Below are 13,350 nucleotides of genomic sequence, written 5' to 3'. Positions count from 1 at the left end.
TTTTTGCAGTATTTAGTAGAATTGTGTTGGGGACTGTTGAGCACATTATCATCTCAGAATAAAATAAGGTTTTATTGCCATGTTTTTGGATAAACGGGCTATCCTTTTTTCTATTTCCCCTGTTTCTATTTTAGTCAGCCGTAAGGCCTTTAATGTGATGGTTGTTTTGAGATTGTTTCTTTGTTTTTCACTCACAGTTCTTGCGAGATGTCCTGGATACGCTCTTCTGTCTTTTAGATGACAACACTGATAAATACGGGCCACTGGTTTTCCAGTCTCTGGTAGGAAAATTAAAGGAACAGAACTGTACACATAAATTAAAATATGTATTTTGACTTCCAAGCAGCAGAAATATGTGTAACACCTTTTGTATTTGTGTGCACAGGTGTTCATCATTAACCTGCTCAGGGACAGCCGCTTCTACCACTTCAGACCTGTCATGGACTCCTACATCCAAAACCATTTTGCTGGAGCTTTGTCATACAAGTATAACAATATTTACCCAATTCTTTTCAGTTATTTTGTGTGAGTTAGTGTAGATGCCTCCAAAGTTTCTCAATTTCAAACAATTTGTCTGCAGAGAGCTGATTCGATGTCTGAAGTGGTACATGGACCGCTCAGCCGAGGTCGTCCGGCAGGACCACATACAGGAAGCCATGAGGGTAAAGTATCACGCTCACTTGCTTCTGGCTCTGCCCTGGCTCCTTCAGCAGGGATTAATTAGCCCACCATGAGGAAACGGTCAAACAGAAGTGCTGATAACAAGTAATGTGACACCACATGAGGCCCCAGGAAGTGAATTCCCTGCTGAGCGAAAACCTAATGAAAGAAAGTTATCAAAAAACCTCTCAAGATATTGACGTATAGAGTGCAGTATTTCCATGTCCTCTTTGAGTTTCCTTTGTCAAGAGAGATTTTGACATGAGGCCTCATTGGAAACATTTCTTTTATGTATTGATTTGGTACTCAGCTGGTGATCTTTGTCAGAGAGCTGATACTACAATATGATGTACACGTCAGCTGACTGTATGTGACTGGCTGCATCTTTCCAACAACCACCTCAGGCATTGGAGTACCTGTTCAAGTTCATCGTCCAGTCTCGTATCCTGTACTCGAGAGCCACCTGTGGGATGGAGGAGGAGCAGTTCAGAGCGAGCATCCAAGAGCTCTTCCAGTCGATCCGCTTCGTCCTGAGTCTGGACAGCCGCAGCTCAGAGAACCTGGTGTTCACGCAGGTCAGACAGTGATGACAAATATTTTCACGTCTACTGCTCCGCAGCATGTCACCTGCTCGGCGGTCCTATTTATTTTCAGTCAAAAAATGTTTTATTTTCTCTTCTATTCCTTGTCTTAGTTTGCATTCACGTTTCATCCATACATTTTTTGTTTGTCAACTTATTTTCTCTTATTCTTGTCTTGCTTTTCATTTATGTACACTCTGTACATTGATGCCTCAATCCTTCGCCCCATTATTGACCCATCCTCGGCTTTATCTTGGAGAGTTTAGGGGTGTGATGAGCTGCATGCCTTTCTGTGCTCAGGCTCCTGGGCTCTCGGCCTCCTAAGTAAGTCACAGCGCCCCCCTGTGTTGGTTCTACAATGCTGCAAACGCTGTGCAACCACCAGGCTGCTCAAACAGGATGATGTGTTGTTAAGTGACTAATATGCAGTGAGTGGTTTAGACGTGACTATTTAACAGTGTATTTGAGATCAAATTTGGCGAAACTGCATCTCTAAAAACGATAAACTGTGTTCCCACATAACATCATGGATGCACTCTGTGGCTGTGGGTTTTGTCTGTTTTGTGTCTGACAATTTCATAAATTTACAAGCTGTATTATTTTTGTTTTTATATTTGTGTGTAGCTTCTTTGAAACAAGATATTTATTACATACGTGCACTACAAATTGCTTCTCTGTGTCCTATGTTTTCCTCCGAAGGCAGCACTGTTGAACAGTTTCCCTGATATCTTTGATGAGCTGCTGCAGATGTTCACTGTTCAGGAGGTAGCCGAATATGTCAGGGGCACCCTAGGGAGCATGCCCAGCACAGTGGACATCGGCCAGTCTATGGATGTAGTCAAACTGCAGTCCATTGCTCGTACAGTTGAGAGTCGCCTCTTCTTCTTCCCTGGTGAGAAAAAATGTCTTTATCTAGATAACAAAACAAACAACAGCAGTCCATAAATGTAAGCATTATGTGCAGACAGTCCTTGTTAGCTTCGTCCTCACTATGTTTCCTCCTTTCTTTTCCTTAGAGTCTCGTAGTATTTTGCTGCCCGTGGTTCTGCATCACATCCACCTGCATCTTCGCCAGCAGAGGGAGCTGCTCATTTGTTCTGGGATTCTGACCAGCATCTTTTCCATAATCAAGACAAGCTCCATGGTACTGTTTTATAAGCATATTTAACAAATACGACTAAAAGTCTTATTAACCGACCAAAAGGCTAAGATTGTGTTGGAAAATTCCCTTTTTGAATAAGTAGCTTCCAAATTTAAAAATAGAGGCATTCCCAATTAGTAGCAGTTGTTGTTTTGTTGTTCCTCTGCTTTTCTTCAACTTGCTCTTGCTTTTTAGGAGTCTTCTGTTCAGGAGGAGGTGGAGATGATGGTGGAAAGCTTGCTAGATGTGCTGCTGCAGACTCTGCTGTCCATCATGAGCAAATCTCACTCTGTGGAGACGTCCAGAGGACAACGATGTCCCCAGTGCACTGCTGAGATAACGGTAAGCTTCCAATCAAAATGGCTCTTTATTGTGCAAGAAAAATAGTGAAATTTTGTTTGTATTTTGAGTTGATAAAACTGTCTGTATTATTGTATCTGTCATTTTCTTTGTGCAGGGGGAGTATGTTTCCTGCCTTCTTTCTCTGCTCCGACAGATGACAGAAATCCACTTTCACCATCTTCTCAACAACTTCCACAGCAAGGAGGAACTGAAGGTGGGAAACCCTCTGAGCCTCAGAGCTGAGGATGATTATAATTTTTTTCTGTGGCCTGCTTACTTCATACCAAGACATTTTATTATTCTATTTCTCTGCAGGAGTTCCTGTTGAAGATTTTCTGCGTGTTTCGCAATCTGATGAAACTGACTATCTTCCCCCGAGACTGGAGTGTCATGCGGCTTCTAACTAGTCAGTGAGTCTGCTTTTCATTTCTGTCATGCAGTCTTTTGTCCCAGAGATGGTAAGGGAATACAGCCAACCATTAGATCAGGCTCTCTTCTGATAATCCTGCTCTGAAGGTGACGCTTGTGTTGCAAATTTTTTCATCTATTTTTGGCACGTAGCTTGTTTTGTAAGCTGATGTTTGCTTTCTGCAGTATCATCGTAGTGACAACACAGTTTCTGTCTCCGGCGCTGCACAAGAACTTCTCAGAGGCTGACTTTGATTTCAAGGTGTGTGTCCGGACTGTGGCTAGAATTTAGGAAACCTGATAGACCATAATGCCACAAAATCTTGTATGTTTTTTTTCTTGATTATATCATTAAGTGTGGCATTTATTTACTTTTGTGTATTTCTCTTTGTGTGTCAGGTGTGGAATTCGTTTTTCAGCCTCACTGTACTGTACATCAACCAGCCCAGTCTGCAGCTGGAGGCGATTGGTCCTGCTAAAAGAAAGAAAGTCCTCGACAAGTAAGAAACTGCTGCATATTTATTGTGAACATCCCATTCAGGCGCTGTGTTAATTATTTATCAAATTTTCTCCATTTCTTCTTTTTCCTCTGTTTTCTTTGTAGACATGGAGATATGAGAGTCATGATGGCGTATGAGCTCTTCAGTATGTGGCAGAAATTAGGTGCGTCATACCCACATGCACACACACATACATGTATCATAGAGAAGCACCAGCATTCATAATTTTACGAAGTCTGTGAAAATAAAGTCGTCATGTCAGTATGAATCTTTGTAATCCAGGTGACAACAAGCCCCACTTCATCCCAGGCATGATGGGTCCCTTCCTCGGTGTCACCCTGGTACCTCAGACCGAGGTTCGAAATATTATGATCCCAATTTTCCATGACATGATGGACTGGGAGCAGAGGAAAAACGGCAACTTCAAACAGGTCATTATAATATTATTATGCTGTGAATTACAGATTGTGTGCTGTGTTAACGAACAGCTCTTTGTCACGTAACAAACCCACATCTCTTGGCTGAATGTGTTTGTGTACGTGTAGGTGGAAGCAGAGCTGATGGATAAACTTGACAGCATGGTGTCGGATGGGAAAGGCGATGATAACCACAGAGAGCTCTTCAGCTTGTTGTAAGCATCAAACCTGTGTTTAGTGAGCATGTAAAGTGAAGCTGCTCTTTAAGGATTTCCTCCTAAAATACTTCTCTGGTTTGTTTGACTGTCACACCCCAGGACTCAGCTGTTTGGTCCATATCCGAGGTAAGGTGTTGCGTCTTCACATTTGAGAAACCTTTTGATTCATGTCCATCTACTTCCTGTTCTCACCTCCTTTTACTGTATTTTCTGTGCAGCCTGCTGGAGAAGATTGAGCAGGAGACCTGGAGAGAAACGGGAATCTCATTCGTTACATCAGTCACAAGACTCGTGGAGCGGTTACTGGATTACAGGTGTGCTGAAATGAAGTTGCACATCCTAACATTGTTGGTTTATGTCAATAAATTGCAGAGCAATGACAAAAAAAGAAACTTCTATTTGTAGGGACTGCATGAAAGGAGATGAGATGGAGAACAAGAAAATTGGCGGTTCCGTCAACCTCATGGTGAGACATTCATGACAGAGTTTTTAATCTGGACTAAACAAACACATTCATGAATATATTCACACATAAGAATGAGATTCTGACGTCTCGTTTTCGTTTTAATTCAACACCAGAACTTCTACAAATCAGAGGTCAACAAGGAGGACATGTACATCCGATACATCCACAAGCTGTGTGACCTACATCTCCAAGCAGAGGACTTCACAGGTAACTGAGATACAGGAACGTTTTCTGTTATGGTCCTTGGTGTCAGGTCTTTGTACTGACAAAGTGTTATTTTTGTTGCGTGCACACACCATTTAATCTGGTTTTTACTAATAAAGGCACCTGAGAATAAGTAGAATAGATACAATAGAGAAAGCAATGGTGTCAGATTGATACCCTTCTCAACATGAGTTAACTTGCTTTTCTTTGCTCCCTGCAGAGTTCAGAATGATTTGACTTTGACACAAAAGATTATGCGGCTCTTCAATGTCCAGACAGTTTGAGATACTGACCTTGTATACTGTAGTTTTATGACTGAACAACAAAATGCCACCAGCAGCAGAGAAGCGAGGATGTTGCTCGGCTGTGTAGTCAGTGTAAGGTGATAAATGACGCTCTATAATTTACAATTTTGAGGGCTGTTGTTATTAGCCTGCTAGCAGTACTAGCTACCTACATTTTATACTGTAGGAACAGGTGAGCTCTCACTATTTCATATCCCACCTTGTTTCAGCTTCACCACACAGGCAGATTTTGCCTTGTAAAATTCAACTTGACTGCACCTTTAGGACATTGTGAATATGTGCAGATTGTTTTTGACAGACATCTCCTTTCTTTTAAAAATTTAGCTGGTCCTCCACACAGAGCCTGGGGACTTCCCACACCTCTCACCTTAGCTACGCCCACGTTTATCCCGAATTGGAGTGTTATGAATGAGAGTATCTAAGAAGACAGAAGTGCAGAGTTTTTAACAGTGATAATATCCAGTCCATGAGCCTTTTATTTAGCAAACAATTTTAGTAGCTGAGCCTTCAGCAGTCCAAAGAAGAGTCTGGGGCAACATCTTATAAAAGCTGGCGATACTTTATCATAGCAGACTGGATTCTTTGTTTAGCCACCGATAAGGAAGATAGTAGATAAGAAGGGTGTCCTGAAAACAGAGGCCTGGGAGCTTATTATCACACAAGAGTGTAGAAGCACCTTCGGCTAAATTGACATTACGTCAAATGATGATAATCATCAGTGTTGGTAATTTACCATTAAAACATAAAACTATTGCTTGACCATCTTCACTGCCACTTGCTCTTTTCATGTGCGTTGTAATTCTAGGATTTATATCACCTCTGTCCTTTACATATCAGAAAACAGAGGAGGTTGCAGTACATTCTGTTGATGCCACTTTCAGTCACGCCAACAGGAAAGCAAAAGAAGTTGTCGGCTTATGTAACTGTGGAAATGGCTCAAGTGTTTTTGCTTTACTCACATTTTTGGCAGTGGTGGCTTCATTGTTGTAAATGTAGCCAAATATGACTAATTGAATCCAACCTTATTCATCACTTACATAAAACAAACAACAGGCAGCTGGGAAGATAATTAAAACAGATTTTAGTGTCCTGCAGAGTTGGGTGTGATTGCACATGTGGTTTGTTCTGTGAATCACTGCTGGATTAAAAAAACGTCAGAGGATATGATTCAGCTCAAAATGTCTCCAATGAATTCATGTTGTTGCACTGTTTATTTTAGTACTGCATTTAATGATTGTTTCCATTATTGATTAAACTGCCTCTTCGCCTAATGTTTTATTTTAAAATGTGATAAAATTGTCCAAGAGGTCCGTCATAATCTCCTAAAAAAAAAAAATCAACACACTGTAGCACAAAGATATTCAATTTCTCATCTCATAAGATAAAAAAGCAGTAAATTCAAATCCTAATATTTAAACAGCTCTTTGTCAATCGATTGATGATTTCAGCTACTATATTTGACTATGAACTTCATCAAAATCTGTTTTAACAACTTGTTTCTAAATCTACAAACAGTCAGTATGTAGTGGTGGATAGTGCATTGCGGTATGCTGTGACAAAACAGTTTTATTTAATTGGGTTTTTTTTAACAGTCAAAACAGTGAAGGGAACCCAATATTACAGACAGTAGAATTTATTTTTATTATATTTATATTTATTTATATAAAACAATTCATGCATGAATTGCAACACAAAGTGCTTAACATACAAAGCTGATGACTAACATTTATAATAGCGCAGTAAAAACCATGAAAAATAGAAAAAAGTGTAGTTAAAACAGGATGAGAAAAAACTAAAATTTAAGAAATTGGGGACATGTTGCAAAATAAGTCTTCTTTCAGGTGAATTAAAAGTTATTTTAAAGTGTAAATACACAAGTAATTCCCCTCCCACACCTTTTTGACCTCCCTCCTGTTCCTCTTCCTTCTCTCTCCACCTCCACCTCCACCTCAAACCAATCCAGCACTTAAACACACACATTCTTCCACCAGCGACTGCTTTTAGTCAAACTTTCTGTTGCTATTAGCAACTGCTGCTGACAGTGTTCCTTATCAGCGTAACAGACATTATTACATGCACCATTTTGTCAGATCTGTGACCAAGCAAATATTGACAGACATCTTTTACATCGTCTCTCTCTGGAGCATCATCTGTAGGTACTCTTCTTATTACTACAGCGTCCCCGAGAGCTTAAAGAACTGTAACATATGAAAACACATTGAAATAATAAAAAAAATGAGCAAACTAAGAAAACAACAAATGCAATTTTTATAAACGGTCACATGTACAGCTTTGAGAGAAAATTCTGCAAAATGAGAAAACACAACCAAATACAAAAATGAACTGCAGGTACAGGAAATGAAACCAAATACAGAAACACTGCAGGATTAACAGTAGATATGTTGAATAATATCTGAATCATGTAATCAGACTGATTAAACAAACAAACCACTTACTTGTAAGCTCATTTTCGCTGCTGTCAGACGGTCAGCTTAACTTTATGGGTCACCATGGCAACAACAACCATGCTGTAATGGTGTTCATCCCTTTTCAGTGTCCGCTGCTAACCTTTTTGTTTTTCAGTTTTCGGTTGTTTTTTTCTGACTTTGCCGATGTTGTTTTTTTTCTAAACTCTACACATATTGTCAGACTTGTGAAGAAGTTTTCTTAGTTTGTCTGCATTTTTTTCTTTGTGCATTTTGCGCTGTATTGAGCTCTCTATTTAGTGCAGCTTTTTCGTGATGGTTGATTTCTGATTTAGTAGAATTTGGTTGATCTGCTTACTGCTAACCAAGCTAGTGATAGCTGTCTGTTAATGTGTTGTTACAGCAACAACACAAGTATGCAGCATCAACCTAGAATTAAGCTGCTGTTTGGATAACTGTTTTTTCTCGTGGACTTGTTGACTAGATTAATCTTGCAGTTGCACTTTCAATGAGAGCTTAAAAAGGCCATTCTGTGTATCCATTTCCTTTCATATAAAACAATAGCATAGCCCCTAATTTGAATTATTTTAACCACAACATCAGTCTTCTTCCTGCCACATATGTCAGCATATCTTGGCGGACGTGCACATATGTGTCTTCATGTTCATGGATGAGTCACACAGAACAGGGAGCACGTTTAGAAAACAAGCTCTGTTGTGGTATTAGAGGTTTGAAGATCCACAGGGAACCTTTACCGCTAATTCTTTTTGCTGGTGATCAACATTAAAGGTTCCCTTGCATGAAAAACAGTGTAACTAATTTGACAGCTTTGTACATTTGTGAATTCAGTTGCCTCATTACTGCACTAACTCATGTTTACAACACCTTTGATCCAGCTCTGATTTATGAAATCTCATCACTAATCTCTATGGCTGAATTTGTGGTTCAGAACTGTTTTGGTAGTTGCTTCCAGTAAAATCCTCAAAGGCAAAGAGTTGTCTTCAACATTTATTAGAAGTGTGTTTAGCTTCCTGTGTGGCTGTACACCTATATGTGCACCGTGAGGACAGAGGATACAGTACACATTTACAACCTTTCCTTTCTGTATGAGAGTCTGTTGTCCCTCACTGAGCTGTGATACATTTGTAAAGATCACACTCTCGGTACTTAGAACTGCGTGTACTGTTGAGACAAAATAAGACAATTCCACACGGCGTTTTTAGAAATTATTTTAACTTGAAGATTGTTCCAAACAACTGAGCTGAACTGTATGGGGACTAAGAGGGGCTGATATGATTTCAACTGTGCAGGTGCTCTCTGCCCCTCTGGTCACCATTATACCAGATCACAGTCACCACGCTCAGGGCAACCTGCGCCCACTGACTGCGCTTTGTGTCGTGCGACATCTGTCCACAAAAACTAGACCCAAAATGTCCAGAAGCAACCAGTTCATCACTGAGGCCGGACGGTGAACACTGTTTAACATCTGTAGCTTTGTTACATAGGAGGTAATCACACTTTTTTTTTTTTTCCTGACTACAGAGGCAGCGTTCACGCTTCTGCTGTATTGGGAGCTGCTGCAGTGGGAAGACCGGCCTCTGAGGGATTTTCTCCATTACCCTTGTCAGAGTGAGTGGCAACGCAAGGAGAACCTGAGCCGTAAAATCCTTCACTACTTCAACAAGGGCAAGGCAAGTGAATTTGTTATAGCTTTGTCTCTTCCTCCTATTTTCACAAACCACATAGTCAGTATTTCATGGGAATGTTTAAGGCCTATCGTTTCTGACCTTTCCCGCCGCGAGTCTCACACACTGAGTACAATGAGGAAAAAAAGGCAAGGCCAAGTTCACTTTACTGCATATAATGGAACAATACTAGCAGGTTTTGCTGGATGAGACACATCACAAAATAAATGAAGTTAGATAACTGAAAGTGGCATTATGTTAAATAGCTTTCTTTTTTTCTTTTTTTCTTTACAAGGGGCTGTTTGTTCTCATCTGCAGTGCAGCTGTTGCCCAGCATAATTAAATTTTGCCCTCATTAACTTTGGGAGTGAGGCAGTCTTATCTCTCTCAAAGTTTTTATCATGTTTTACATCTTATGCAAGCCCCAGTTGTCGCATACTGCACTCTTTTTTTAAATTTTTTTTTTATTTAGAAATTAAATAAATTACTCTTGATTGTATCTATTGAACTACAACACAGAGTGGTGGATGAAGCACTGAGATCCTTAACTGAAGTAAAAGAATCAATACCACAGTGTAAAATACTACACTATAACAGTGTAGCTACTTTGAAATGTTACAAATTATTGTTTTATAAACGCAAGACATTATTTGATTATCACCAATATAGGCTACACAACAATGTGTATGTAGCACTTCCATGTTGAAGTTTGTGGAGTTGGAGCTAATTTTAAATATTTTGTGTACTGTTGAGTACTTTAATCTTTATTAATGTATCCTCTTTTATGAGATGATCATGTGATTTATATGTAAAATCACAGTAACTACAGCCAGTTAACTAGTAGTTAAGAGTACTAGAGCTGAATATCATAACATAAATACAAATGTTTAGCCTTTGTTCACACCATATATGCTACTCAGTGAGAGTCAGATGTCTGTTCAAAAGGGATTTGCCTCCCAGAATCTCTCCTCCCTGTCTGGCATCCATCCACAAAATTCAATTAGTTGACTGGTCCCTGTGCTTTGGAGAGAACTGTGCCCTCTGGACTCTGGGAGCAGCTGAGAAGGAAATAAAAATGGCCTCCTTCATTTACTCTTTGTCATCTCTGGTTTTTATTACCCCTGTTCTTCAATAATAATAAGTAGCTGCTCTGTACGTGCAGATTTCCCCCTCTGCCGCAACCATTGAAGCTTATCTACGATAAACGGGAATCTTTACTGTATGTGTTTAAAGAGCAACTTGTACCTGTGGTCTTACTTTATATCCACCACGGGTAACACAGCCAGGCTATGGCAAGTTTAACGAGACCATTGTGTCATTTCTCTTTTAATACTTAAGAAATAAATTAAGAATAAACCTAAAACACAAAAATCCCCCCTATGTCCTTTGAATTTCTGCCCTTATGTCAAGTAACATTAATAAAATCATACATTATATTTTTTAAATAATATTATCCATTAAAGTAGTCATCAAGTTGCTGTTTTAAAAGACTATTACATTATCATTAGTGTTTAAAGTAAATACAGATGCATGTTAATGCACATACAACTTCTTGGAAAGAGAAGACTTGAATAAAGAAAGACTGACATTATACTGGCCCGATTACAACACATTTTGAAGCTGCATTTCAGTCTAAATATGATATTTCCTGCTCTAAGCTTTGACCTTTGGAATATAAATATAACTCAGAAGGAAATCAAGACTCTTATAGAGTCTTGTGAAGTTTTTTTTTTCCTGCTGTCAAAATGATGTTGGCGACTCTTTCGTTCAAATATATTCTATTCATGGTTAGGACACTGCTGTATTTTTTTTTGTCAGCTGTCTCGGTTAGTCTTCCTACTGTAAATATGTGTGCAAGTAGTAGACATTACAGTCTATGAAACCTTTCTAGTCCTCAGACACATGATTTGAACCACTGTTATTCAAACGAACAGTCATCAGCGTGATGACTTGACATTTATATGATGATTTTTGTTGACTATAAATGATCATTTAAGCTTTCATTATTTTTTAATTTATGCTTTATCTCCTTTATATGACTCTACAGTGCTGGGAATATGGGATCTCTCTCTGCCGGGAGCTGGCTTTCCAGTATGAGACTTTATATGATTATCAGAGCCTCAGCTGGATACGGGTAAGTAGAGTCTGTTTCAGCTGTTATTATCAAACAAGCATCCTCTGTGATGCTTGAAGGTGATATTTTCTCGTCCCCCTCTGTCACTGTCATGCTGTTATGTGGTGTGAAGTGCGTATTGCTTCAAACAAAATGTCCTAATTACCTGTGCACGCCCACACTCATTAGGAAATGCAGGGCATTCAGCTGTGTGTGATTAAATCATTATTCATCATTACTCTTTTGCATGTTTATTATTGTGTGACAGAAAATGGAGGCAGCCTACTACGACAACATCATTGAACAGCAGAGGATTGAACCTGAATTCTTTCGAATGGGCTTCTATGGCAGGAAGTTTCCTTTCTTTCTCAGGGTAAGACTCTCCAATCTAGTCTCATGTTCTCTGCCCTGATGCAGTAATGATTCTGCTGCTGTCGTCACATTTACGCATCTGCCCTGCTTCAGCAAGAGATGTGGTAGCTATGGTAGCTTGTGTAAGACAGAAGACTGAGTGAGGAAATTGAAAATAAAAAATAAGAATAAATGTCCATTCCTAACAGCATAGTGAAAACCATGTGCAGTGTAGTAAGCTAAACCAGTTTATTGCATTGGGATCACTATTTTATAAGCAGGACAATCCTGGCAGATTCATTTGTGAATGAAATTGACAGAAATTCTTGTCACATGATCCTAAAGTACAAAGAAACTTTTCCACAGCTGCTTGAGTGTCACTTTTTATTAAACCCATTTGCTGTTATGTGTGCAAAACAAATAACTCGCTCTAAAGGTGAAATTTGTTATTGACAATGCCCAGTATACTTTATTGAAGCAGTTGTAATTGATATTTTTATACGCTGCAATAACAGTGTGTTAAATGACAGTGTATCATGTTCGTAGTGAGTGATGAACCAGGGGTAATTATCACCTACATACTTTTTCACAAGTTTTCTTTCATACTTTAGCTATCTGTCCCCCACCTTTAATGTTTTGGTTCACTCTCTGCTCTCATATGGTCGGTAGAGCGCCTCGGTCTCAAGCTGCAGCAGCAGGGTGACGTCAGATAATGTTAGTTCTTGGATACAGCAGGCAGCTGTTGTCAGCACAAATGCTCTAAAAACCATCCGTTCACCTCCTGCTCAGCACTAAAGGAGAGTCAGACTGTCAGTTAGCAACTAGCAGGTGAGGACAGAGGACCTTTAGGAGCTAAATTGCCAAATATTTCAATCAGAAGTTGTTGGAGACCAAAAACAGAGCAAAAGGAGAGTAAATATTGTACTGACATTTACCCAGTGGCCACAAACAGGAGTCCAAATGAATTATAATGTGGCCTTCTAACTTCTAACAATTCAACCTATCAACTCAAAACGTGATGATACATTAATGTTTTGTCAGCTAGAATTGCTTATTTAGCAACACTGCATTGGGAATCCAACCATACAGCCATTACACTGTTTTACCTACTTGTCCGAAAGCAACTAAAGTAGTATTACTATCAGTAAAGCTAGTACTGCTAGTACAAAAATTATTATTTTTTAAATCCGGAAAACTAGTTCCCTTATTACTTTGCTGTTCCCTTGACGCCTGAAAGAGTCACGTGCAACAGATTCTCATCTACTCCCAGATGAAAGCCGCCAGTTTTGCTCCAGCTGTCGTCTTCCTCTCTATAGAACAAGGAGTTTGTCTGTCGGGGTTATGACTATGAACGGCTTGAGGACTTTCAGCAAAGGATGCTGGGAGAATTTCCACAAGCCATCGCCATGCAGCATCCCAACCAACCGGACGACACCATCCTGCAGAGTGACGCTCAGTGTATCCTGATAATTGGTTATTTTACAAAAATGTGTTCTGTTATTTCTTTTAATAGTGAGAGAGATATGTTTATATT

The 13,350-nt window shown here is 39.5% G+C and overlaps 1 protein-coding gene across 3 annotated transcripts in view; it reads left to right on the top strand.

The window, feature by feature from the left end:
* The window catches only part of LOC138193484 (dedicator of cytokinesis protein 3-like), a 52,278-nt gene that overhangs the window by 29,489 nt on the left and 9,439 nt on the right, over nucleotides 1-13,350 (top strand). For all 3 annotated transcript variants that reach the window (XM_069141585.1, XM_069141584.1, XM_069141583.1), the window contains exons 20-41: nucleotides 198-281; nucleotides 386-486; nucleotides 581-662; nucleotides 1,065-1,235; nucleotides 1,941-2,133; nucleotides 2,258-2,385; nucleotides 2,578-2,724; nucleotides 2,840-2,938; nucleotides 3,040-3,134; nucleotides 3,319-3,394; nucleotides 3,532-3,632; nucleotides 3,737-3,795; nucleotides 3,915-4,063; nucleotides 4,178-4,263; nucleotides 4,366-4,392; nucleotides 4,485-4,580; nucleotides 4,672-4,732; nucleotides 4,846-4,939; nucleotides 9,210-9,358; nucleotides 11,400-11,486; nucleotides 11,734-11,838; nucleotides 13,133-13,274. In XM_069141585.1, coding sequence (XP_068997686.1) covers nucleotides 198-281; nucleotides 386-486; nucleotides 581-662; nucleotides 1,065-1,235; nucleotides 1,941-2,133; nucleotides 2,258-2,385; nucleotides 2,578-2,724; nucleotides 2,840-2,938; nucleotides 3,040-3,134; nucleotides 3,319-3,394; nucleotides 3,532-3,632; nucleotides 3,737-3,795; nucleotides 3,915-4,063; nucleotides 4,178-4,263; nucleotides 4,366-4,392; nucleotides 4,485-4,580; nucleotides 4,672-4,732; nucleotides 4,846-4,939; nucleotides 9,210-9,358; nucleotides 11,400-11,486; nucleotides 11,734-11,838; nucleotides 13,133-13,274 — 2,332 coding nt within the window. The remainder of the gene's footprint in view (nucleotides 1-197; nucleotides 282-385; nucleotides 487-580; nucleotides 663-1,064; nucleotides 1,236-1,940; nucleotides 2,134-2,257; nucleotides 2,386-2,577; nucleotides 2,725-2,839; nucleotides 2,939-3,039; nucleotides 3,135-3,318; nucleotides 3,395-3,531; nucleotides 3,633-3,736; nucleotides 3,796-3,914; nucleotides 4,064-4,177; nucleotides 4,264-4,365; nucleotides 4,393-4,484; nucleotides 4,581-4,671; nucleotides 4,733-4,845; nucleotides 4,940-9,209; nucleotides 9,359-11,399; nucleotides 11,487-11,733; nucleotides 11,839-13,132; nucleotides 13,275-13,350) is intronic.

This window comes from Embiotoca jacksoni, unplaced genomic scaffold (assembly GCF_022577435.1).
Source record: "Embiotoca jacksoni isolate LCO1_2020_lvr unplaced genomic scaffold, fEmbJac1.0.p SCAF_9, whole genome shotgun sequence".
NCBI lineage: Eukaryota > Metazoa > Chordata > Actinopteri > Embiotocidae > Embiotoca > Embiotoca jacksoni.
Note: the sequence above shows the minus strand (reverse complement) of the source record. Positions and strands in the feature narration are given on the sequence as shown.